At 47.1% G+C, this 27,257-nt stretch overlaps 1 protein-coding gene and 1 pseudogene across 4 annotated transcripts in view; both read right to left on the bottom strand.

Annotated features, from left to right (window-relative positions):
- Window positions 1-27,257, bottom strand: part of DOCK1 (dedicator of cytokinesis 1) — a 526,850-nt gene that overhangs the window by 430,910 nt on the left and 68,683 nt on the right. For 2 of the 3 annotated variants that reach the window (XM_082673365.1, XM_082673366.1), the window contains exons 6-14: window positions 26,999-27,147; window positions 22,404-22,539; window positions 21,033-21,190; window positions 19,576-19,657; window positions 19,017-19,152; window positions 15,208-15,280; window positions 11,829-11,971; window positions 5,089-5,214; window positions 258-382 (exon numbers count right to left, since the gene is read on the bottom strand). In XM_082673365.1, the coding sequence (XP_082529491.1) occupies window positions 258-382; window positions 5,089-5,214; window positions 11,829-11,971; window positions 15,208-15,280; window positions 19,017-19,152; window positions 19,576-19,657; window positions 21,033-21,190; window positions 22,404-22,539; window positions 26,999-27,147 (1,128 nt within the window). The remainder of the gene's footprint in view (window positions 1-257; window positions 383-5,088; window positions 5,215-11,828; window positions 11,972-15,207; window positions 15,281-19,016; window positions 19,153-19,575; window positions 19,658-21,032; window positions 21,191-22,403; window positions 22,540-26,998; window positions 27,148-27,257) is intronic. The other variant, XM_082673367.1, reaches the window with a different exon arrangement.
- On the bottom strand, window positions 26,318-26,473 carry LOC309834491 (large ribosomal subunit protein eL39-like; annotated as a pseudogene). The gene has a single exon. The product of its transcript is annotated as a large ribosomal subunit protein eL39-like (transcript).

The following is a 27,257-nucleotide window of genomic DNA, read 5'->3' as shown; positions in this document are numbered from 1 at the left end:
CGAACACCCAACGCAGCCAAAAATAAACAAATAAATAAAAAGAAGGTGGTCAGGACCCCAGGGTCGTCCTGAGACAGGCCGGCTGCTGGGACCCGGTAGAAACCAGCCCTCTTAGGCAAGGGAAGAAAAGGAAGAAAAAGCAAACGCTCTTCCCCAGAAATGAGATTGTGGCTTTTGGCATCCTGCAGCAGAGCCAAGGCGCACACTTGGGAAGTAAAACTTAAACACTACAGGTTCAACTTTGCAACAATCAATACCTCCAGTCGTTTTCCATCTTCATCGTAAACAGACACTGTAACCTCAACATTCTTTGCCGTCGTTTTGCTTCCTTTATCAAAATCTCCTTGAACTAATGTTACGTAGATATCGTTTCGGACATCACCTGGGGGGGAAAAATTACACCTTTAAAACCAATCCATAGGGCTTCCCTGGTGGCACAGTGGTTGAGAGTCTGCCTGCCGATGCAGGGGACACGGGTTCGTGCCCCGGTCCGGGAAGATCCCACGTGCCGCGGAGCGGCTGGGCCCGTGAGCCATGGCCGCCGAGCCTGTGCGTCCGGAGCCTGTGCTCCGCAGCGGGAGAGGCCACGACAGTGAGAGGCCCACATACCGCAAAAATAGAAAAAAAAAAAAAAAAACCAATCCATTATTCACAGTGTAACTGTGATTTCTGCCATTCCTAGCAGAGTATCATAAATACTGTATTAGATGATTATGAAATATTTTCTACAAAATAGCGTCCGCATTTAACAGCATGACAAAGGCAATTTTCATCACTATAAGACTTGCAAGAAAGAGGAAAACGTCAGGGCCCCTAATTATCTGCTTGGTGCTTCACGTGGGCAGAGGAGCTCTTACACTCCATGGGCAGCCCATGCCCAGGGCAGCTCGAATGCTGTCAGTGGGTTTGCGCAGACGCTAGCCCCCCCCAACCCCCAGCATCCGTGGCCCACTGCAACCCACATCGCCACCCCTTGTTAGGGCATGGCTGCAGTCATCTGAGGCTCAGTAGCCAAGGAATATCCCAACACCCACTGGCACACCAAGGATAACCAGCAATATTGGCCTCCTTTTCGTTCCACTGAGGAGTTGAACAAAAACAGTATCTGAACCCCAAGCCAATGTCCTGAGTTGACACTTAGGATCAGGGACTAGGGATGGGTCAAGAGAGAAACTTTCTGCAAAGAATCCTCTCTCTTCCTGGCAGGCAGTTGTCAAGATCCTGAACGGGGACACAGGGAGCAAAGCCTCATACATTTTTTAAGTGAGATGGGCCTTAAACTGTGCCCCCAAAAATACCACCACACACACACGCAACAAGTGAGCTCGAGACGCTTCCCCCTCCTGAGAATACACAAAGCCCCTGGTAATGGTCCGACTGGGAGAACTCTGCAAGCTTCATCAGCAACATGATTTAGAGGAAGCATCGCTACGCTCTGACGGCTGCTCTGCTGTCTGTCTGGCTGCCTCAACAGTGTGGCCAGGAGCAGCAAATGACCTGCTCTGGGCAAAGAACAAGGATCCCCGAAGAGAAAAAAATCCCCTTGCTTTCTTGTTTTTCTTTTGCTTTCTAGACTGCTCTATTCTGGCTTTTAATGTATCCAACTATTAGATTAAGCTTTCATTTAAAAGTCATTATTGTAATAATCCCAGCGGGTTGCTACCACTGCCATAGTAGCTGCTGGAAAAGAAGTAGGGCTGTGATCGCCGATAGCGACCACGGAGAAGTTAAGAAGGATGGCGTACAGGGCTGGGGGCAGGAGGCAAGGCTGCCGGTCCAGGACCTGCCGCTAATTAGCTGTGTGACCTCAGACCAGTCACTTAACCCCCAGGCCACTCACCACTAAACGGCCTGATGGATAAGGCAGGGTAGTCTGTACAAGGGCTCCGCCTGAAAATCCTATCAAAGCACCAACGCCATAATCAAAAAGGGCCACAGCAGCTTCACACGGGCCTCGTCAGCCAGAGAGGCAGCATGCGCTGGGCAGGGAGGTGGCCGAACCTCAGGGTCCCCTCCTCCTATGGGCCTAGGGATGCTGACTCCAGCCCAAGAGTAAGACCCAATTTATAGGAGGTCGATACCCCCGATGGGCACTCACTCACAAAGGGGTCTCAGCAAATGCCTCCCGGGCTACAAGGTTCTCATTCTGGGGAGGAAGGAGGCTGGAAGCAGATACAGGTGGCCCATCCAAGCCTCCAGCCGCCTTCCCAGCTCCGGCGACAACTCTGCTTCCCCACCAGGATCCTTCAGAAGGACCTAGGGATTCCCAGCGGGTCATGAGAAGGTAGGAGAACCAGCAACAGTGACACGGCCGGCTCTCCCACCGCGCAAGGGAGATGCACGTCTCCATAAACACGTGTATACGAGAAGGCACAGGTTCTGCGAGGCTGAAGGCAGGGGTCTGAGAGAGCCCCCCCAAAGGGTAAGGTGCGGTGCTCACAGCCTCTCAGTGGTCACTCAGCCACTGAGGATGTGGGGGACTCACTCAAGCCGTGCTTGCTCGCTATGGGAAGCCCAACCCCAGACTCAGGAGATGGAACAAGCCAGCTGCACAGTTTTCCCATGCATCGATCATGAGATTACCTTAGAGGTTTAGACTTACTTTTTAAGTCTATCAATTGTAAGGGAGGCACAGGCAGTGTGAACCAGAAGTTTCCCAGGTTTCCCTTTGCACACGAGGGCCTCCTCAGGTCACCCAAGATAAATGCATGATGTCAATGACGTTATCCTCATCTACAAATTTGCACCTCGAATCCAAATGCAAACAGTATGTCCACTCGGAAGTCCAAGTTAATTAGCTTCATATAGAACAGCCTTGACTCATACAAGCAATAGGTGTTCCATCCTTTCTTAACTTGCCGAGTGTCATGCTTACCTCCTCTACAGGTGAGACTGGCAAACATTCAATCTAGCTGATGTTAGATGTCTTTCCTATCGTTTTAACAGACAGAGTAGACAATGACCCACAACAGCCCTGAAAGGCAGAGGGAGCAGAAAGAACATGTCCCTAAAATGCCCTAAAATCAGCGAAGCAATAATGCTGAGGCACACTGAGTGCCCAGCTCTCCCTGTGAACCTACAGCGAAGCCCTGTACCAGGAGGCTGCAGGGAAGCACCGACCATGGGGTGCTTTGGCCCCGTTTCCACTGCTCGTTACCCGTGTGTCTTCAGGCTGTGGCTTAATCTTGATGGGAATTAGTTCAACACCAATTTGTAGGCTTCCAAGATCCTTATATGGAATCAAGCTAGATTAATGGGAGCAGTATTTGCAAACCAAAAAGTATCCCACGGTTATCAAGGATAAAGATTCATGCTTCCCAAGATCTCGTTGAGAATCAAATCAGATGATTAATATGAATGTCACTTGGAAACTGAAGGCGTATGTAAATATCAGAGGTTAACCTTAACATGGGCTCTCATTACCAGTTTAATAAGCGTAAAACCCATGGTTGGGTTGGGGCGATACTAGTGTGATACCTAAAACACACTGAGCGGGTACCGGGTGTAAACGTTCACAGGCTTCATGCGTGGAACCTGCGCATCCGCCCTGCGGCAGCCTTTGTGTTGGGCCGTCACTTTCTGCTCCCCCTTCCTTCTTTTGATCAGATGTCTATCCAGACATGTGTAGTGTGTCCCTGTCTCCCTCATACAGCCCTGGCAGCTGGGAGGAGCTGACCCCTTCCAGAGGTCCCTGTGGCCGATGTGCATACGTAACCACCATCGCTGTCCGGGGTCCCCAGGGGACCTGAGCAGTCCAGGCCAGATGACGCTCGGCCTGCTTGTTTGGAAACGCTGGGTGGAAAGCATGTCGTCTTCTTCAGGACACTGGGATTTGGGAAGAAGATGGGCGCCAGCAGGACCTGTCCCCAGAGGATAAAGTCAACACGCAAAGGAGACAGCTCAGCAGAGCGGGCTGCAGAGAACCGGAGCCAGTGGTCCAGGCTGACCTGGCAGCAGGCTCTGTCCCTTTTCCTCATTCACATGACCGACAAGTATGCTCAGGGTGTGGCCATTTGAGCTGGCCTTGTGTTTTCTGTTACTTACACCCCAAAGCATCCTAACTCCAACCAGATCTGTAGGTAGGAATTATTATTATTCTTGTTCTTCAGAGGAGGAAACCACAGCTAAGGGAGATCGGCTAACTTGCCCAGGGCCAGGGAGGGGCAGAAATGATATTCATACCAGAGGGTGGGATGCCTGCACTCTCGTTTCTGGGGCCAACGGATGGGGTTCAAGGCTGTGGACCACTGTGGTGAAGAGACATTTAACCCATAACCTACCAAAGAGGGTTATTTTCAAAGCTTGGAACGTAAGAGGGTATATTTACCCAAATTGTGCTCCCTTCATTTTGAACACATTCTGGATAATTCAAATGCTCTTATAGGATCGTAAGACGGGCCCAGGACTATCATCGTGAACGTACGTTATTATCGTAAAGGAGTCGCCTTAGTCCTACCCAACCATCATAATCAATCCGTTCCTCAGAGCCTAAAAGTGAATTCTGCACAGCTCTCCAAACGGTCCCCTGTCTGATCACCCCCTATCACATTATTAAGTATCACCCGACCAAACGCATTCAGTCCTTCAGCCAGGGTGAGCGAGACGTCAAACGTCCATTCTTCCGTTCCAGACACTGTGGGCAGAAGACAAATTGCAGGCGTCCTGATTAAGGGCAACAGCAGAGCACGGAACAGCGGTGCGTTTGATTATGATCATGATGGCGTTTTGCCCAGCTGGCGGCAGAAACCCTCTCAAGGTCTCAGGGCTGGGTCTCTGGCCGATGCTGTTTCATTTGCTTATGCCTGTTACTGTATCACCAGGAGTCGCTCCACACCAGCCCTCCAGGGTTATTATAACCAAGAGAAACCTCCTCCCCTCGGCCTGACCCCGGGTGCTCGGCTGTCACGCTGGCCACAGCTCCTGCCTGCAGGAATGACCCAGCGCCACGCAGGGCTTTACACCCTCGACCCTCTGCTTCCCTGAGCTCCTACCTAAATGTTGCTCTTTGCGGCCAGCTACATAAACCCTCCCAATGCCGGCCGCATGCACCCCACGCTCAGAGGGGCTAAAGGATTCATCCATTCTTACCAGGCATGATTATCTCCGGAAACCCCGTTTTCCGAGCCACTGCTGTGGTCCTGTCCACCAAATGAGGAAATTCTTTTCTTATCTGATGGATATCTCCAGGAAGTAATTTCAATGTTACCCACAAACCTAGAAAAGCAATGGATGCATGAGTCGCATTTTATCATGTACATCTTTATATCTTGTACATTTTTAGAAGTTTTCATGAAATCAATATCAATAAATGAGCAGCTTTTAATTCACAACGCAATGCCTTAAGAGGAAGTGTGGGTGGATAAGAAAGACAGGAGCGGGACCAGGGAAAAGGTGCCTGGCACAGATGCCCGCATCTGATTAGCTGGGATGCAAATCCCACACTGGAGGAGCCTAAGGACATAACAGCAGTTACGTGCTACCTCTGCCTGGGACTGATGACTCTTTTGAGTTGATATACATTGAAGACAAATCAGAAGGTAGCATTCTTCTGGAAGGGGATTGAGAAGGCTATCATTTTCCATTCTCCCAAGAAGAATGACAGCGAGAGAGGATTCAGGGGGTAAATTCGCAGCTTCACAAACCCACAAAAGTATCCAGTTGCTCAGCGGCACCCGTGCTCCCGGGAAGGGGAGCCGCAGAACACAGGGCTGGGGACCACCAGCGGGCCAGCCACACGACTGGGACAGCGGCAGTCAGGGCAGCCCCGTCCCTCTGTTTCACAATGTCACAGCAAAGTAGCAACTAATGCTCTGGCCACCACTCAGCTCCTTTCTCCAAGGGGGAAAATGAAGGCTTTCAAACCCTCTAAAAGAGGTGCAAGGATGCCCGAGAGAGAGCACGGTGTACCTGGGAGGCGTGTGTGCCCTGCCCTCTGTCCCCCGCTCCACAAAAGCTGACGCATTTTGTATAAAATGCTCCAGGAGCAGCAATCAAACAATAAGAGGGTAGAAAGCCAACACTTAACAAAGTCAAAGGCAGGACACAAAGCAGTCGCTTGGCTCCGTCAGTGTTTGCAAGGACGTGCTCCCCTAGGGAGGGAGGGGCGTCACTATCAGTCGGCAGGTCGGGGTCTCCATCCTTGAGATTCTGGGGGCCTGGCCTGCTTGCTCTCCTCTCACTCAGCTCTGCGGAACCCCACCTGCCCATCAGAACATAACAGTACCTGTCCTCACTTACGTGACTATTGTGTGTGTGCCCACGTGTGTATGTGTCTGTCTGTCCAGCTGTCCCTCCTCTAGATGCACGCTTCTGGGGACCACTCACCACTGTTTAGCTCAGCACCCTGCACTCAGTAGAAGAAAATGGGAAAACTACAGACCTTGTTCACAAACAACTTTCATTCTAACTGGACCTGGAAGACAGCTGATGTGGACACACAAGGAACACACCTGAGGCTGCTCCTGCTGCAAGCGGCTCTGCTGAATTAAACCTCACGCCTCACTCCCTCCCCCTCCCCCCTCCAGCCCCCTCGTCTCCCAGCAGCTGGCCTGTCCTCTGCAAAGATTTACACAACTTGTCGTTGAGAAAGTCCACGGTCACTGATGACATTTTCTTCTTTACCAGCCGGTGAAAGCCCTCTCCTATTGCCAACTAGACTGTCCCTCTGATTTATTCAAAAGTACCTAATGTGCACCCACTGTGTGCCAGACACACACAGGGCACTGCAGACACAGGGCAAAGACTCACCACACCACTGCCAGGGGCTCAATTCTATTCCATGAGCCAAACACCAAGGGTGTCTCTGTGAAATACGTGCCTACAAAGAGCTTTCTAAAGCACACGTGGAGACCGCGCTCCTGGGCGTCACAGAGGCTCCCCTGAGGAAGGAACATTGTGCTGAGATCTGAGGGGTGATGAGATGCTAAATAAGGGGGTTCCAGGCTGCAGCCCCAAGATGCAGACAGAAGAGGCGTGGGATGCGGCTGGGAAAGCAGCACAGACCTGACCCCAGGGCCTGTCGGCCGTGGCAGGAGCTCTGGTCCCCACCAAGGGGCCCGGGGGAGTAGTCCGACCAGAGTCTGACCTGACAGGGCTCAGGTGGCTGCATGGGACTGGGTAGCTGGGAATTTAGAGTGAAGTGAGGACCCCAGTGGAGAGACCACTGCAGGAGCCCAGGCGGACCCTGGCAGGACCTCAGCACCGGGGGCGGGGGTGCTGTGAGCAGCATCGGGGTCATATCAGAAGTGAAGGAAGGAGGGATGGAGGGGGAGTGGCTCTCAGAGATGGCGACAGTCCCGGGCATGACCAAGAGCAGGTGCTGGCACACCCTGCATCCCAGTGGAGACGTCCTGAAGGGTCAGAGCACAGAGGGAGGAGAGCAAGAAGACGCCCGTCCTGTGCCCAGGAGAGCTGCTGACATTGAGAGTCCACACGAGGAAAGAGAAGTAGGCGAGAGTCAGGGGTAGGCAGAGGGCAGAGAAAAAAGAAAACCAGGTGCGGGTGGCATCAATGTGGCCGACGGCACAAAATGCAGCCCGAGGAAAGGGGAGTGTCTGCAGCACGGGGCAACCAGGGTGGGCCTCAGCAGGAGCCCTCCTGGGGGAGGAGAGGGGCAAACGCTGCTGGGAGAAGGACAGAGAAGTTACAGGAGATGAAGGGCGGACAGCAGGCGAAAGATTCCACTGAGAAATCAACAGTGGAGTCAAGAGCTAGTCAGTACAGAGACAGAGGGAGAATTTTTTGTTTGTTTCCTTTTCTTTTCTTTCCTTCTATATTTTTCCCCTTTCTTTTTAAGATATAAAATTCCCGACCATGAGAGGGACAGTTGAAGAATTAGGAGAGAAGCATAACCAATAAAAACAGGTCTCTAAAGAGTCGTCGGGGGTAGCACCCCAGCAGGGACATGTGTATCATTGCTCAGGATGTGCACTGCACAAGGCAACTAGCAAAGAAAGGCAAGTGGGAGCTAAATCCAGCCTGCACTCTGCTCACCAAGCTGTGTATCCTGGCAGCGATACGTCTCCCCACTCACCCAGAGGACAGACCATCTCTTTCTAATTCACACAGAAGCACCACAAGCGGGACTTCCCTGGTGGTGCAGTGGTTAAGAACCCTCCTGCCAATGCAGGGGACATGGGTTCGATCCCTGATCCGGGAAGATCCCACATGCCGCGGAGCGACTAAGCCCGTGCACCACAACTACCGAGCCTGCACTGCAAAGCCTGAGAGTCACAACTACTGAAGCCCGTGCACCTAGAGCCCATGCTCCGCAACAGGAGAAGCCACAGCAATGAGGAGCCCACAACGAAGAATAGCCCCCACTCGCCACAACTAGAGAAAGCCTGCGCGCAGCAACAAAGACCCAACACAGCCATAAACAGATAAATAAATAAATTTACATTAAAAAGAAGCACCACAAGCTGGCACAGCTCCAGGCCTGTAGGATGAGTGAACAGACGGACCCTTGGAGTGCCGGGCACCTAACCCCTGGCTCTGTCCTCCAGTGGAGCAGACCAGGGAAAAGGGACGCTCACAGAAGTGCAAGGGGAATTATCACTGCACGTGACACTTGACATGAACCTGTTCCCTGCTGGGGACACCAGGACGCAGCTAAATCTTAGGAGTCTGAGTCCCGAAACCTCCCAAAGGAAGGAGTATCTCCAGAATAAATCTAACTCGAAGACACTTTTCAAGGACTTGCAGGACGTGCTGAGATAATTATTTAAGAGCGTAAAAGTAAAGATGTCTTTCCAACACCTTTGCTTTCTCACAAGTACCAGCTTGCTCAACTAGCTGATGAACCAGTAACTTGGTGACACAACTTGTTATAACACAATTTAAACACAGAGATTAAATTTGCCCAGTTACGTTGGGTTTCCAACACTTTCCTCAGAGGAGGAAATGAGGCCAATTTTCAAGGGAAAAGTGTATTTAAGTTGACTTTTGCTAAACCAGAGTAACTAAACACAAAAGGGAGTATTAGCATATGCTATATTTCAAACAACAGGAGCAGACGTCTGGGGGTGGAGGAGGACTCACCGTCCACATAAAATACCCAGCGCCTCTGGGTTCAGAATAATTTGGGCTAAATATAAAAGATGTCCATTGCAACAAGTAAACATGTAGATGTTAACCTAAACTAGGCCAAAGCCTGGAGACCAGTTCAGAAGGGACAGGCCATGTCCCTCCAAGTCCCTTCCACAGCTCTGTGCACTTGACTGTGTGAACTGATGGGTCACCATGGATGGAAACATGGGGCTCCACTGGGCAAAACTCCGCAAACCTAGCAGCTCGCTCCATGCTGCATTCACTGGGCCCCGGGCCTCTCAGCTCTCCCTGTAATGCACTGAAATAGGCCTGAGAGTGAGCCCTGGCGAAAGGTCACTCCATCACTTCCGGTTCAAGGTCAACCTGAGCCAGTGATGTGGCCCAAGGGCATTTTGGTTCAGGAAGGCACCAATGGTCCCTCTGAAAACAATCAATGTTCTTGTCACTTAGCTCTCACTGTGACCTGAAAGCACCCCTCCTCCCCCCAGAGTTCAAGGAATCGGGGTCCCCTGGCAACAGTCCATCTCTGCGACACAGATTTTGGCCACAATACCAGTGAGACTGACAGAGGGCCACGGGTCCTCTCTGTGAGCAAGTTCCTGCTGGCCGGCCACCAGTCTCCACTTTCCCTGCGTGACTCTGTAATAAAAGTGTATCAAAACTCTGATGACTTTGCAAGAGGAGCCGGGGGCCTGGGGCCTGGGGCCACTGCCTCAGAGCGCTCTCATCAAACAGCTTTAATTGGGTCTCCCTGCGGTTTTCAGTTAAAGCGCAAATTGGGAGGGCTGGTAATTTATGGGAAGACGGGTCCTGGGTCAGCTGAAAATTCTGTCTAGAGAGGCCACGATTCATTCACATTTTGGGTTGGGGTTTTTGCTTTGTTGTTTTCCAGGGAAGGGGGGTGGTTCATATCAAAAGAAAGCCAAAAAAGCCCCTGCAGAGGGATGGGGGCTGTTAATTCCTCCAGGACATTCTTTAGGTTTGATTCACGCTCTCCCTTAGAACAGTGGGAAATGAATCAAGATAATTGTTTCTTAAAAGTCTGGTGACATAAGGTAACTAGACAATGAAGCAGGTCTGTTCACCTCAGCTCTACTGAGTTTATGGTTAAGTCTGCATCTAATCAAGGACTGAGGAATGGATATTCCCACGGCTGCTAAAAGCAGCCTCAGGTCGGAGCAACTCAGAAGGTGACTCCCCCAACTTCCCTTCCAGCTGGAAGCGGGGCCTCAGTAAACACTTGTTTTCCGGCAGCCCTCCTGGCCAGCCGTCACCAGCCCGTGGTGACTGATTCATCGCCTCTGCCAACAGAGGGTCAGCCGCTGGGAAACTTGTCAGCGTGGGATTAAAAACGATGACTGCAGGCTGGGGAGCAGGGGAGGAGAAATCCCCTCGATTACAAAACTGAAGGGGAGCCAGTCTGCGAAATGGAGCCACTATCTCAGGGGTACGGGGTGCGAGAGCCCCGGAAAACAAGGTGGCAGTGATTAGTTCACAACACGAGTGAGAGAGAAAAAACCAGCGAGAAGAGCACGTGGGGAGGTGGGTGATGTTGAATGTCTCTGTGTCTCTAAACAGCAAGGTGAAATCACAGGCAGTGGACAGTTATTTTCTTCTCTTGTGAAGTCATTCAAGTGTTCTGAACAGAGGAGGTGGCTGGAGAAGTCTGAGGAAAGCAAACAGAGGAGCTGCTTCCAGTCCTATCAACCCTGGGCTCTTTCCAAACATTTCATCGTATCCTAGTCAGTTTTCTCCTCTCATCCAGGAGCTTGGCTCTCAGCAATGTTTACAAAGATGATCGGCAAGATAGCCCGGAGATGGAAACAACCCAAGTGCCCATCATCGGATGAATGGATAAAGAAGATGTGGCACATATACACAATGGAATATTACTCAGCCATAAAAAGAAACGAAATTGAGCTATTTGTAATGAGGTGTATAGACCTAGAGTCTGTCATACAGAGTGAAGTAAGTCAGAAAGAAAAAGACAAATACCGTATGCTAACACATATATATGGAATTTAAGAAAAAAAATGTCATGAAGAACCTAGGGGTAAGATAGGAATAAAGACGCAGACCTACTGGAGAACGGACTTGAGGATATGGCGAGGGGGAAGGCTGAGCTGTGACACGGCGAGAGAGAGGCATGGATATATATACACTAACAAACGTAAGGTAGGTAGCTAGTGGGAAGCACCCGCATGGCACAGGGATATCGGCTCGGTGCTTTGTGACCGCCTGGAGGGGTGGGATAGGGAGGGTGGGAGAAAGGGAGACGCAAGAGGGAACAGATATGGGAACATATGTATATGTATAACTGATTCACTTTGTTATAAAGCAGAAACTAACACACCATTGTAAAGCAATTATACTCCAATAAAGATGTTAAAAAAAAAAAAAAGATGATCGGCAAGAAAACCCTCACAGGCCGTACATCAGGGACAGCGAGTACATCATTACCCAACCCTGCCACCATCATCATCAGCGTCAGCAGCACCACCACCATCAGTATCACTGTTATCATCATCATCATCATCATCGTCATCAACATCATCATCACCATCATTGTCATTATCATCGTATCAATATCACCATCATTATCATCACCATTATCATCATCATGTCATTATCAGCATCAATCACTGTTGTCATTTTCATCATCATCATCAATATCATCGTCATCATCGTCATCATCATCATCAAACTAAAATTCAAACCACAGCACGTTCCCAAGTTCATGCAAATGGACTCTTATAGAAACAAAACCATAGAATACATACCCTGGCCCTTGTGGTTGACTTCTTTGGCAGCAATGACTTTGTTTATAACAGTCTGAAGGAAGTCATTCTCCCCCGCCACCCTGGGTGAAAAACGGGATGACATGTTCAGCGGCTTGTGTCGAATGGCGTCGTCCAACGCGAGCCTGGAGGGCACGGGACGACCAAGACCACAGGAGACAAAGGGGCACAGGGACCCAGAGGTCACGGTAACAAGGGAACACAAGAGATCATCATCACCGAGTGCGAGAGAGAGTCATCACAAGTCAATGCACGACAAAGGACAGGATAGGTGACAAGAGAGACAGGGAAGAGCATTGATCAGGAAAATGCTGAACCGCACAAGAGGAGTAAAGCGAACGAGGTCGGCCCCACCCCCGGGAAATAAAGGTGAACCAGGGCACCACTCCATGTCTATCAGACAACTTACTAAAAGGGAACTTATCTGAAAATAACATGGCCGAACAGCATTTAATCCCAAGGAATGTTTAGGACCATTTCTTCTTTTTCATTAATTCTTGACCATATAGCATAGGTCAAGGGGTGGGTGCTTTGAAGGGAAAAGCAAAACCAAGACAAAAAAAAACAAAAGATCCCTCGGACCTAACTGCTTGGGAAGCTTGGGTAGCAACCACTCTGCTCCATCAGACTGTGTACTCAACGTAGCCTAAAATAATTAAATGTGAAAAGAGTGGCATAATCCTCAGAGAACACAACTACCATGCCTGAAGAGTAAAACTGTGACACAATTATGAATGTAAATCATCAATGTTTTGGGGACTCATGGATCAGGAGCTTTTAATAGAAGCTGCACTAGGACTGAGAAAACAGAAACCAACGGGCGACATGGGCAAAGGGAGATACTGTGTAGCACAGCAAAGCACAATATGCAACAAGCGAGAAAATGTACATCAGGTACATAATGTCTACAATTATTCCTAGAAACTAGGACAAGCGCTATTCATCACTTGAGCCCACGTTACTCAAGAAAGCTGAGTCCTGTTTTCATTTACTTCACCAAGTTAAGAAAGACAGAGAGAGGGCTTCCCTGGTGGCGCAGTGGTTGAGAGTCCGCCTGCCGATGCAGGGGACGCGGGTTCGTGCCCCGGTCCGGGAGGATCCCACATGCCGCAGAGCGGCTGGGCCCGTGAGCCATGGCCGCTGAGCCTGCGCGTCCGGAGCCTGTGCTCCGCAACGGGAGAGGCCACAGCGGTGAGAGGCCCGCGTACCGCAAAAAAAAAAAAAACAGAGAGAGAGAAATGTACTCTATGCTTCCTTCCCTAAAATGTATCCTGTGGTATAACAAATCAGTTTTAATGGAGCAAAAAATGGGTTTCATTAGCATGGCATTTCCCAAAGAACTACTTCCATTGCTTATTTTGCTATTAAAATCATGCTTCTCTTTTGTTTCTAACACTGACCATATGAATCTGTGTATCAGTCTTCCTTTAATGGAGCAGGAAGTGACAAATTACAGTAAGAAGTGAACATGTAATTAAAGTGGACATTTCACTACAAGAGAGAAAAAGGTGGCAGCAAGATGCCACGTCAAATAGGTCATAACAAGTCCCGGTGAAATTGAGATTAGTGAGTCTAAAACTAACCCCCCTCACTTTTCAAACCGTAACCCAAGTTTTCTTCTTCCCTTGACTTTTCCCAGAAGACACTAGTAGGCAACAGGTAATTTCAATGCACTGGTGCATTTGGGCATCAAGAAACTCTGAGGTCTAATGAATAAAACGGCATTCAAAACATCACTGGGCTGCATTGTTTTTCTCATGGGCAACTTAATAGTACCGTTTTATAATGGTGTGTTTTAGTTATTACCTCAATATCTGCCCATGTTCCAAGATTATGTTCTCCTTGTTTACTAAAGAAACTTCCAGATTCTGCAGAATGGAGTTCCCTTTGTAACTCTCTTCACCAGGTATGATTCCAAAGTATCACGTTCCAACAGAACGTTCTATGATGACGGGAATGGTCTCTACCTGCACTGACCAATCTGGTAGCCACTGGCCACCTGTGGTACTGAAGACTTTAAATGGAACTAGTGTGATGGACGCACTAAATATTTAATTTTAGTTAATTTTCATGAACTGAAATGGCCACATGTGGCTAGTGGTTACAGTGTTGGACAGAAGAATAAATCTAAAGCAATGAAGCCACAAAAAACCTTCGCCTCCAGTTGTGTGGTGAGATACGTAAAAGCGAACCTCAATTTCAAGCACATTAATGCAATGTTTTCTGTTATTCTAAATGCCTACTGAGCCATGCTTCAAGATGCTGTCTGACCAGATCACCTGCCTGTAAAGGAAAACACTCTGTTCCACCTTGAACAAGTGGTTCTCAAGCCCGGGGCTGAAGGCGCGGTCCGTCGTGCAAAGACAGGGGTGCAAAGGGAGACCACCTCCTGCTCCCCCATCCCCCCAGGACAGGACTCCCCGCACCACCCGCCAACCTCCAAGCCCCCTCAGCCAACACCTGAAAACAACCAGAACTGGCTAAAATAAAATTTCTTTCAAGCCTGGAATCACTTAAGTAGAAAGAGAAATGAGGAGAAAAGACAGAATGCAGGGCACTATGACAGGTCATTCTAACTCAATTTATCCTTTACTCTGTCTTCTAAGATTTCACACCGCCAGGAGGAAGCCCCCTCTTGTAGTTAACCTAAACCCCTCTAATTCCTCCTCCTTTCTCTCTGTCTAAGGTGGAGAAGTGCCCTTGAAGGGACTACAGACCATTATCCAGGCGCCCTCTGGCTTTAATCTCCAGGGAAATAACACCAATTCTTTCAACCTTTTCCACGGGAACTACCTTCAAATCGGAGAATCAATTTAATGAATCTCCTCCAAGTGCTTTCCCAGCACACCTCTCTATAGACTTCAGGCCAGAACTAGACAAACCCTAAAAATGGCAAAGCACAGACAACGTCCACTCGAGGCAGCCCCAGAGACAGAAAAATCACAAGTTACAAAAGAATTCGTTCTTCTTGTGTGCGGTTTTTTTATTTTGAAGACAGCAACTTCCCATGAGGAATTTGAAACTACTGTACTTTGAAACTGTGAATAGCTACTAGAATAAATCAATTATGTGAAGAAACATGCATGCTCAGATTGGAATTGTAATTCTGAGCGTCCCACAGGATAAGGCACGTCAGGGATCACACGTAAAATCTTCTACTCGCAAGACCATAAACTGTAACGCAGGTTTCTTGCGACTACAAAAATGCCCTTCACTAGAGCAGCGACTAAACAGATGTTTCATTATTATTCAATAATCAATTCCTGTTTGTGCTGAATTTATAAACTGAATTATAAAGATAATTATTACAAACATACATTTTCCATATTCTATCTGGTTAAGTACTTTGCCCCATACTTACGGCTGAAAGGGAATGAAATGCTGTTTGTCTTCATCATCTACTTTTCCATTTATTATATCTGTTACATCCATCACTGGGGACAAGAAAAGAACAGAGGCGGTTTTGCTTAAATGCTATCATCATGGAAGACAAACAAACAAAAGAACATCGGAATGTCCTCTGACCAACAACAAGCGTAAACTGGTGGAATTTTCTTATATTCAAGTTTAAAGTATTTCCACGTTTGAAAGACCAATCAAGTTATCAGAAAACACCAGCCCAAATGGGGTTGGGGCTTAAACAGCAGAGTTCCACTTAATAAATTCCTTTGTCTATTACCCAACTGGCACCGACTGAGTTGCATTTTCCAATAGAACCTTGTGTGTTGATGAAATGTTCTATCCCAAGGACCATCTGAAATGTGGCCGGTGGAATGGAGGAACTGAATTTTTACTCTGATTTCATTCTTATGCCAAAATAGCCGCACGTGGCAGGGCGACCACACTGGACAGCACCGCTCTGGAGCCTCACATCAGCCACTGCACGGCCCCAACAAGGAAACAGTACATCAAGTGGCTACGGTTTACCCACCCCACGCTGGCATCCGTGGACACCATTTCAAGAAACACTGGACAGCTAATCCCCTCACTCACCTACTGTATGGTTGAGGAAACTAGGCTCAAAGACCTGAATGAATTTGCCCCAAATCTGGCAGCTGGAACATCACCGATGCCCAGCTCAGACCAACACAGCGAGAAACCCCGAGAAGAGCCCTAGGGGCACCGGACACGTGCTCTGCCTCTTCTCGGCTACAACTGACTGCAGGTAAGTGAGCAACACGCCTCACTTAATTCCTTCTGCACGGTGCCCTCTTTAACAACATACAATCATATATTAAAAATGGGGACCATTTCTACCACCTCCCTCCACCCTAAAAAGGGGCAAGGGATTTGCAGGACCAGAACAGAAGCATCCCTCCTGTTGTTAAGGTGCTCATATGGCCAAGACTACATCTTTACCACCAGTTCTGAACCAACAAATAGAGCTCATTTTTCAGCCCAAGTCCAATCAGCCTTCGGTATTTGCAGCAGCAGCTCAGACAACTGGCTCTATATGGGTCAGAACAAGTGAGTCTGAACCCAGGAGACTACCTCCTGCAGCCCAGGCCGCAGTGAGCAGCTCTCCTGTGTCCGCAGACCTCTCTCCTCTGGGACTCATCCCACCAGCTGACTATGAGTCTCTCTGATAATCCAGCTCCCTTGTCAAAGCCCTGTCTCTAGCCCTGGACACATCCAGGAGCCCAGCAACTACTGGCAGGAAGGCAGCATGTGAGCAAGAAACACAACCTAGGTCTGAGCACCAGTAAGTTGAAAGCAGCCTTAGCTCTGCTACTTCCTGGGAGTGACAGCCCCTTTGGGCCCCCAGCCCAGTCTCAGAGGGAAAGGCGTTGAAATCGCCCATCACCATGTCTTTCCCTCACTGGTCTTCAGCACACAGGCCCTGGTGAAGAAAGTTCTCGCTGTGATTGGGACTTTGGGCATCAAAGGTCCCCGTTGCCCAGGGAAGAATGAAGGACTTGGGGGCGTCACCCCCAAAGTAAGAGCCCAAGCGTTTCTATGTTCAGGTATGAGGGTCCATCTTAAGAAAGCCAAGAGTCCACTACTGGGCAGATACCCTGAGAAAACCATAATTCAAAAAAGAGACATGTACCCCAATGTTCACTGCAGCACCGTTTACAACAGCCAGGACATGGAAGCAACCACAGTGTCCATCGACAGAGGAATGGATAAAGAAGATGTGGCACATATATACAATGGAATATTACTCAGCCATAAAAGGGAGTTATTTGCAATGAGCTGGATGGACCTAGAGTCTGTCATACAGAGTGAAGTCAGTCAGAAAGACAAAAACAAATACTGTATGCTAACACATATATATGGAATCTAAAAAAAAAAAAGGTTCCAAAGAACCTAGGGGCAGGTCAGGAATAAAGACACAGACGTAGAAAATGGACTTGAGGACACGGCGGGGGGAGCTGGAGCAAAGTGAGAGTAGCGTGGACATATACACACTACCAAATGTAAAACAGATAGCTAGTGGGAAGCAGCCGCATAGCACAGGGAGATGAGCTCGGTGCTCTGTGACCACCTAGAGGGGTGGGATAGCGAGGGTGGGAGGGAGATGCAAGCGAGAGGGGATATGGGGACATATGTATGCATATGGCTGATTCACTTTGTTGTACAACAGAAACTAACACAGTGTTGTGAAGCAATTACACTCCAATAAAGATCTATTAAAAAAAAAAAAGAAAGCCAAGAGTCCAGCTGTATGTAGTCACCAAAGGTGTGTGACAGAGGAGGATCTAAATGGCCCACAAACATGACATCACACGATGCAGGGGGTAGACGGAAGGTGGCGTCAGGATGCTGGTGATGGAGGAGGGACAGCACAGGTAGAAAGCCAGCACAGGCAGGGATGAGAAGCAGGCTCGAGTGACAACCCCCACAGCCTGCTCATAGCCACTGGGCACCACACATCCACGTGGCCAAGATACACAGCATCCGCTTCTAGGGGTTCGTCCTCTCCCAACAGTCAGAAGAGACACAAAGATCCAAGTTCAAGGATGTGCACCGCATACCTGGGCAAGAATATGTTTTAATAGCTCCCCAGGCTGTGTATGTGATTGTATAAGTGCAAATGAGAAATACACTTAGGGCTGAGAGTCGTTGCCTTAAAAGATTTACCTTTTGTGCCCAAAGTGTACATGGCCACATCGCACGATGAAATGTCCTCCCTCCGTCTCAGAGCAGACAGGAGTAGGAAGTTGGGAAACACATAAGCAGAAGGCTCAGGTCCTTACGTAGCATCTATAGAAACACACCAGCTCAACAGCTCAGGAAAGCCAGCCCTCTGGGATGAACGTGGACGGTAAGAGATCGCTTGCCTCCTCCCTACCTCACCCCACTGCTCCCTTTTGCTCTGAACCTAAAACTGCTCTAAAAATAAAATCTGTTTAAAATGGGCCAAAACAAAACGAAACGGAACTAAGCCCTGAGTTTCCTGGTAGCCCAGGTAAAGAGTCCTTCCATCTCTGCTCATACAAGAAATCCAGTGATGTATCGGAAAGGAAGAATTTTCTCACATACCTATTGATATAAATCCCAAGAACCACAGAAAGGACAGGAAGAAATAGAGGGCTGCGCAATGAAACTCCACTGCAGCCGCCAAATCGCGAGAGAAAATCACTTCCCAAACGGTGAAAACTGAGAGTGACACTGCAAGAGGTCAACTAATCAGGACGTCCTGGGGACACTTTCCTCTCCCCTCCACAGAGATAACTCATCACTCCCTTTACTTGTGCTGTCACCAAAAACAGAACAAAACCAGAGCACACGTCCGCAGGATAAAAGGCCCCTATTTGAAGAGAACTCTGTCCTCTCCGGGCTTTCTGCTCCTTCTACCTTTTCATCCCTTCGACCATTCTGTGTAAATTCATTCCTAAATCTATCAATCGCCAAGTCCAGAAAGCCTGCAACCCTCCAGTGACTGGTTTCCCTCCAGGATAAGCATGTGGGTCAGGGTCTCCTCCAGGAGACAGGATCCACTTTCAAACCAAATATACAATTTGCACCTGAAGCTTGTGGAGTAAAGACCCTGAGCTGAATGGGGACCTGAACCCATGCAGAGAAGAACGAATACATTTTTTTTTTCTCTCCAACAGAAAAGCTTATAAAGCAAGCAGCCCGCTGTCCAATATTCAACGGCAGCTCGTATTCACGGCAAAGGTGATGATCTTGAAACTCTTAAGAAAAAGGAAAGAAGTGGATTACCGGCCACCCCGAAAGGCCGCCGCAAGCCGGAGGTCAGCTTCCTTGTGTTATTGTCTCTCAGTTCCATGCGACCCACTCGAACAATCTGACACACAAAACTGATTTTCTCCCTTTTCAGGTCTTTGCTTCCGAGATCCTAGAAATATTAATTTCCGTAAGTTATTTTGGAGAACCATTATTCAATGCAGGTTCAATTGAAACAGACAGTAGAAAGATGGATTGCGACTCTTTTCTCCAACCAGTTTTTAGCATTTTAATAAGTCATTCACAAGACAAAAAGGAGCTGAATCACAAAAGTCAACTAGCATTAAATGAACTTAAGATCCAAGTTTAAGAGACATACTCAACGTAATGAAGTACACATCTTTGTCATGGGGATTCTAAGGGTAGCTAGAGACCCAGAAGATCCCTGGGCAGTTATGTTATTATAGTAAATTAACAAGTATTAAAGGCATCCCAAGAACCCATGCTCTAGTGTGGTGAAAAGTCAGACCGCGGTCATTAAAAATAGTCATTAGAATGGTGAGCAATTCAAATGAACATCTTTGGATGCACTTACAGTGAAAACAGCTCTCAAGTTATGTAATCTGTCTATATCTTTAGGCAATCCTGAACTTGACCAGCGAACCAGGTAGTTTTCACTTGAAAAAAAGAAATAAAAGCAAATTAATTTCCCAAATAGAACAGGGTACCAAATGTACATCCACACTGACTTTTAATTAATACCACGGAGGTCCACGACGCAGACAACTGAATGGGTTCAGAAATATCAACCACATCAGATACAGCTGCTCTGCCATTAACATATAAGCAATTTCCATACAGGATAGTATGCAAGGACGGCCTATACAAAATCCTTGAGGTTTTAATTTTGGATGCTCAGGGTTATAATTCCAAAGGAACTATATGCAAATGGCATTTCAAAGTTTTTATTACTTTTTTAACCACTTTTTTAAATTGAAGTATAGTTAATTTACAATGTTGTGTCAGTTTCAGGTGCACAGTACAGTGATTCAGTTACATACATACGTATTCTTCTTCAGCTTCTCTTCCATTATAGGTTATTACAAGACACTGAATATAGTTCCCTGTGCTATACAGTAGGTCGCTGTTGTTTATTTTACACAGTTGTGTGTATATGTTAAAAGTTTATTATGAAAAGCATATCTGTTCATTTGGAACAATTATAGTCTCACATTCACCATTCATTCATTTATAGTATAAAGTAAAACTGCCTGATTATTTCAGAGCCTGACACAAACCAAATATGACCTAAAAATACATATTGAATCCTACAACAAGAAGAAATAAAGTCCTTATCAGAAGTGGCAATGAAATTTGTTCTGTTTTCTGTCATATACTAAGTTTTTAAATTTTCAAAAATACGAGTGAAGATTCTAGACTTTTAAAACACACACACACACACACACACACACACACACACACACACACACAGTTTAAACCATACTTTTTCCCTCTGGACAAAGAGAAAGTTATACTGAGGAACAAAAACAAGAACTGAGAAAGAGAGCACATGAGAAAGGACAGACATGGCAGAGATGGGATTTACAATATTTATTGAACATTCTTTGAGAGCCTTTACATAGCAGGCACCGTTCTAGACACTGTATTCCACCAACCATCTCAGAGAAATAACAGTAGGCCAAAGGTCCAGAAATGACATTCACAGAGAACCAAAGCTCGAAAAAGCAAGATTAAGACAAGAGCAATACATTGGGTGGGGCTTGGGGGGGGCGGGGGCAACAAACAAAACATCCTCTAAAGACAACATAGGAAGCATGACTTCAAGCTGCAGTTGCGAGGTCCTTATAACATTACAAGACTCAGCTTTACCGTCAAATATCCACGTACGTGCAGGAAAGCTACCTGGGGGAAGTCTGGCCAGCTGATCACCCCTAGGGCTCCCTGCAAGAGCAAGACTTTGTGGGGGGTCCTGAGGCCATCTTCCCCACAGTAACCAAAGAGGAAAGACAGCAGCCAGGGAACGTCACTGACCTGATGAACTTGGACTCCACGGGGTCATACAGGGACATGAGCACTTCGGCGTCTTCTCCGATTTTACACACCACGTTTTTGAGGTTAACAAACAAGGCCAGAGAAGGGGTGGCAGCAAACTTGGCTTGTCTGTTAATGTCTATGTTCTGCTTTTGAGACTGTCAGTGGAAATAAAACAATGCAACAGAAAGTCGACAAGAGCAACACTCTTGGCTACCCCTTGCTTTGTTCATTCCCTACAGGACAGAAAACCATGTGAAACTAGCTGCAGTAACACAGCAAAGCCCTTCATGCAGCGTCTTCCTTGTCTTCACCTGATACTCTCATCACAGGCACGCACCCAACTGAAAATAACAGTGCCCTGTGCAATGGTCCCAGTCGCATAACAGCTTATACTGAGTATTTTCAGATACAAAACACGTAGGGGCCCAGTCAATGAATCAGAACGGAGACTACATGTGGAGTTGCTTGTCTACTTTTTGGTTCTCCCATTAGATCAAACCCTCCGAGGACATCTCTGTTATTCCTCATTATGGCCTCAGTACCTGGCACAGAGTAGGTGCTCAACAGCTGCTGAATGAATGGACGGCTCGATCAGGCAATCGAGTTCTCAGTGTCAACTACATACAAGATACCATTAAAGGCCATGGAAGATGGAAAAGATCAATAAGATACGTGTCCCCACCCTCACTGAGCTTATTTTGTTTAATTAATTCTTATTGGAGCATAGTTGCTTCACAATGTTGTGTTCGTTTCTACTGTACAGCAAAACGAGTCATTCTTACATATACATATATCCCCACTTTTTTGGATTTCCTTCCCATTTAGGTCACCACAATGCATTGAGTAGAGTTCCCTGTGCTATACAGTACGCTCTCATTAGTTGTCTATTTTATACGTAGCATCAATAGTGTATATGTGTCAATCCCAATCTCCCAGTTCTTCCCACCCCCCATTCCTCCTCGGTATCCATACATTTGTTCTCTACGTCTGTGTCTCTATTTCTGCTTTGCAAATAAGATCGTTGAGCTTAGATATGTCACTCTCCTCCTCCTATCAGAGGAAACACAGAATCGAGTATTGTTTCCCACGAGCTAAGACCACAAAGCCAATGTCATTAAAACCCTGCCCCCTGAGCTGAAGCACACCCCTCTCAAGAGCTGAAATGCTTTCAGGTCATCAGCAGCATGTTTTGATGCTGGGCTCCATTCCACCCCTCGTCGTATGAAATATACTGTGCAGCTGTGCCTTTTCAGGTCCTTTTCAGTGCACGTAATGGGCATCAGTGGTGATGTTTTACTAATGTAGTAAACCGCTGCTGAGAAACTGTGTTCCATGTGTAAATGGCATGTTGCAGAGAGGTGAACTTACCTTCTCTTCTTGTAATCTCTCCTCCACTTGTTTAGAAGCTACTTCGTGAGCTCTGAAAAGACTAATCGTGCTAGTTAGTTCCGGATCCAGAATGTTCCCATCTTCATCTCTCACCACCAAGTCCAAATCAAGGATCCTAGAACAACAAGAATTCAGAACTGCACAACCCAAGGGCTCTGAATTCTCTAACAAACTTCAGTCCCAGCAACTGAGCAGAAAACATCACCGAAAGTCGGGGCACCCACACAATATTAGGAAACACAATTCTGCAAGGTCACCGCCTTTAACTTAAAATGTATACCCTTGGAATTTAAAAAAAAAAAAAACTTATTCAGTTTTTACTTCCATTGCCGTAGTGGCTTTGTCTTACAGATCTACAAAGTCCAAATGAAATGTACGTTGCTAATTACCATGTGAACTGTATGGACAATTTTGTTTTGTTTTGTTTTGTTTTTTTGCGGCACGCAGGCCTCTCACTGTTGCGGCCTCTCCCGTTGCGGAGAACAGGCTCCGGACGCGCAGGCTCAGCGGCCGTGGCTCACGGGCCCAGCCGCTCCGCGGCATGTGGGATCTTCCCGGACCGAGGCACGAACCCGCGTCCCCTGCGTCGGCAGGCAGACTCTCAACCACTGCGCCACCAGGGAAGCCCTGTATGGACAGTTTAAAGTACACACATGCCATGTATATGCCGTGGCACATGTGTGTATATAAATTTGTGTGTATGTGTACGTATATACAGTCACATGCCCACCAATATGCCCAAATATATACAGCTGGTGGTTGGGGAGAGGTGGGCGGAAGGAAAAGCTGGAGCAGAGGCACACCCACCACTCCATTTCCTCACCACGGTCTCTGGCAGCTTCTACTGCACTACTTTCCTTCTACCTAGAGTCAGTTCTAATCCCTTAATTAGCCCAACAGAAGATTTTCGATAAAGACGTTCCACTGTTTCAACACGGAACATATGGAAGTCATCCACAGTGATGTTAAGCCACTTTCTGGCCAGGTGGCTAAATGTAGTAGCCACCTTACAACACAGGCAGCATCTGACTAATAAACCTGTCCGTCTACATCTGGAAATGTTTTTTGGCAACATTCTCTCCATTTCCCCAAATCCAACGAAATAGGTGATTTTTACCACAATTTTTATTTAAAGAATAAACAAAGGCAATTATATAAAGAAAGAAACCAAGAGCTGTGCTACGGTGTTGTGTTCTGGTTTTCTTTTAGTAAGACGTGAGGATCTTAACCACAGATGCCTTACACTCTGCCTTTCGGATTTTTCTTCCTGCTATCAACAAGTCTATAGAAGCGGGGCGTTTTTAGTTTTTTTAACCATACAACAAAGGAAAACATCTTTTGAAATGAAGATAAATTTCAGTTGGAGAATATCTTTAACAGTTACGAGTTGAAGAGGAAAGTTGACTTGGCAGTAAAACCTCCATTTAGATGAACGAATCTCTGACTTCTCCGAAGGTCACACACCTTAAAGCTATAGGCGAATGAGTCTAATAACGTGTCAAGCAGGTTCAGTTTTGTCAGTTGTGCTGGACCACTGCACTATTTGTGCAAGGAAATCACAAAAACCTCATTTTGTCCTGTTAATATATCTACTGAGCAAATTCGCGGATGGTGAAACAAGACCAACTGGGCCTGCTGGCAGCCCAGGGTAAACGGGCTTTTAAACGAACAGAGGCTTTTCCCTTTGCATGAAAAGAACCTTAGTGGTTGTAATGATTGTGAGGAATTTCAAGAGGTAATATGCTCTTATTAGCTGTCTTTGTAACAAGATTCACCAATTTGGGAAAGCCCCTCCCTCTTAAATATTACTGCTCGTCCCCTGGGAGGAGCCAGTGCTGGTGTGGGTGGAGCCAATGCTAATGAAGTGGGATCTGTTCTTATGTGGGCAGGGCCAGTGCTGGCGTGGGCAGAGTCAATGCTGTTTAGGGTGGGTAGGGGTTCCTGTTCTGGTGTGGGCAGGGCCAGTGCTGGCGTGGGCAGAACTACAAAGCATCTGGCTTTAGGAAGACTCACCAGAAGGTCCTGCAGGCCACACAGAATCAGGCTCCCTGAGAAGCAGAGGTTCTGGCCATGCTCCAGCCTGCTGTGTACACCCTGCCATGTACCTCAGGCCCGCCAGTACAGCTGGTCAGACCCATTTCACAAAGGAGGAAACCTAAGCTCAGAGAAACATCTAAAAGACCCCAGGGCCTGGATTCTGAGCCAGAGCCCTCTCACAGCAGAGCCCATGCTCTTTCCGGAATGCCATGTGGAAACTGCCACAGGAAGTGGTCTCTCAGGGATCTCCACACCAACCATTCCATGCGCTGTTCTCAGCAGCTGGTGCTCGGGTGGTTCTGAATCCAGACTGAGCCTCCACTGTGAAGGTACACTGCAGCAGAGCAAGGGACTCTAACACCATCAGAAACTAAATCCGTGGACGCCCAAAGCACCTCTGGCGGGGGAGGGGGGAGGGAACGCCCTGAAATTACGTGCAAAATTCTGTGTGTATGTGTTATGTATGTGCATTTTCCTAGAGAGATGGTCCATGACCTTAATCACATTCTCAAAGGTCTCCCAGAAACCATTTTAAAATCCGACTTTGAACACAGTGATTTTATTTTTCACTATTTTGTTTTCTGAAGAAGGAACTAGAAAGATATGCACAGAGTATTGGGCTTTAGAGAAGTTATGGAGTAGATGTGAGTTCCTTGGGCAAAAACCTATCTTGTTAAGGACTGCATTTCCTATCAAAGTAGTAAATTACGTTTGGAAATACTTCCCTTTCTTAACTAGATTGTTCCACGACATAATGTACTTTGGCTTCCCACGGCCAAATGAAGCAGGTGGTTTCTGGACATAAGTTCAAAATATGATACTCCAAGAGAAAATAGAAGCAAAGCTCCAAAAGTTTGGGTTTTTAGGCAGGTGGTCTTGAAGAGGGTTTCACTGCAACAATATCTCATATCCTATACCCAGAAATCTCTGGCTTCCTGGGGGAAAAAAACATTAAAAAGCCTTCTCCTGTAGGCTTTTCTAATCCAAACATTACATCTTACTAATAATGCAGCTTTTAAAACCTTTTCACACTTGAAAGTCTGAATTACCAGAAAACAAAACTGTTATAATTCTGATTTTACAAAACACTTTTTTAGTTTTTCCACGGCTCCCTTCAGCTGAATGGAGCTATTTTCTGAGCTTTACATCCTAATGTGTAAAATGAGGAGGCTGGACTAAACCAGTAGTTTCCCAATCTGCTGTCCGTCACAGTCCAAGTCTATTCTGAAAGACTGGGATTTCTAGCCCGCATTCCAGACGCCAGCAATCAGGATCTTAAGGAGTGGTTCCCAGGATTCTATATTTTGAAAGCTTTCCAAGTGATTCTGATACAGACCAGCATTTGGGGGTCCTGTGACCAGATACTCTTTAAGGCTTCTTGCAGCTCTGACATTATATGAACAGTCAAATAGTTACCCGGTAGAAAAGGCATGGCCTCATTCTGGTTACAGAACCTGGGAGAGCTGGGATGACTGTGCATCAGAAATGCATGCCCACACCAGGACACGCATCTCTGTGGGAGAGTGAGTGCACCATTGTTAAAGGCATTCAAGCAGAGCTGGGCGGCACCCCGCTGTAAATGGGAACTTTTGCATGAGACATACTCCTGTAAAACAATTACGTGTTGTTCATATCGAAAATGCAAATTTAGCTGGCTGTATACTTTTTCCAACAAAAGGTCTCACATATTTATTATTAAGCCAATAATAATAGTTTCTGCACTAGTGCAGAAATACTGACACAAAAATAAAACACATCCGGCTGTTCAGATACTAGTGATGGCCTCAGAGAGATACGGTAACATGCAAGTGACCTTGACACAGCATAAATATGTGTGCCACCTCACGCGAGGCTCCTTACAGACCCAGCTTGGTTCTTCTCCAATGTCTTCTCTTGGAATTGTACCCGATTTTATTACCAGTTTTCTTTCAAATCCGTTGGGGAATAGGACAATTCTCCTCTTGTTCCTTGGCCAGGAATCGCTTGATCCTGAAAGTCTTGTGAGAAGACATGGCAAGGAGCAAATTCAACCACACATAGGATGACGGAGAAGAGACCAGCTGGCTGTATTTTTGTTCGCCAAATCTGGCGTCCCTACACTGGTGCCAAGTTTTAAGGTGCCCTTCGATGTCCCTTCCAACTTTCAGAACGCAGGACTGCACAGAAAGAAACCTGGTGCTTTTGTTACTACACAAAGTACCCCCATGTCTGGAATCAAGGTCAAATACTGTCAGCAGGAAGGAAAAGTTCCCCGTCAGGGGAATCAATGCACGGTCCCCTCTGAAAGAGTGACGATGACAGGTTATCCCAGGCCCATCTTCTTGAAAAGAACACTTTTCAACAGTGACTCAGAAAACCCCTGATCTTCAGGATCCAAGAGAAAACAGCTCATCCTTTTAAAAATGAAACCCGTGCCATTATTTTGATGTTAGAAATTTTGTTTTATCGTGAGATAGGATTCTATTCTCCTCAAGGTTTATGGGGATGCTATTATATTGGATAATGTAAGCATGAAATCATCTTTCGAATAAACGAACCTGTTTCCATAATCAATCTTGGCAGTGACTTTCTTCTTCAGTTCTTTGAGCTCATCCTGCGGCAGAGTTCCAGAAAGAATCTGCGATCGCCACTCAATAAGGTCGTAGATCATGTGCCGAACGTTTCGAAACATCTCCCTGTTATCTTGCTAGACGAGGGGGGAAAAGCCAGATGTTAAGTTCTTGATTTAAAAGAGCACTGTGGATTTCTTTTTTTCTCAAATAGACATGTCTGTGCTTTATATGATGGTGTTCAATT

The sequence above is a fragment of the Grampus griseus genome (genome assembly GCF_964374135.1).
Source record: "Grampus griseus genome assembly, chromosome: 16".
Taxonomy (NCBI): domain Eukaryota; kingdom Metazoa; phylum Chordata; class Mammalia; order Artiodactyla; family Delphinidae; genus Grampus; species Grampus griseus.
This window is presented reverse-complemented; position numbering and strand designations above follow the sequence as displayed.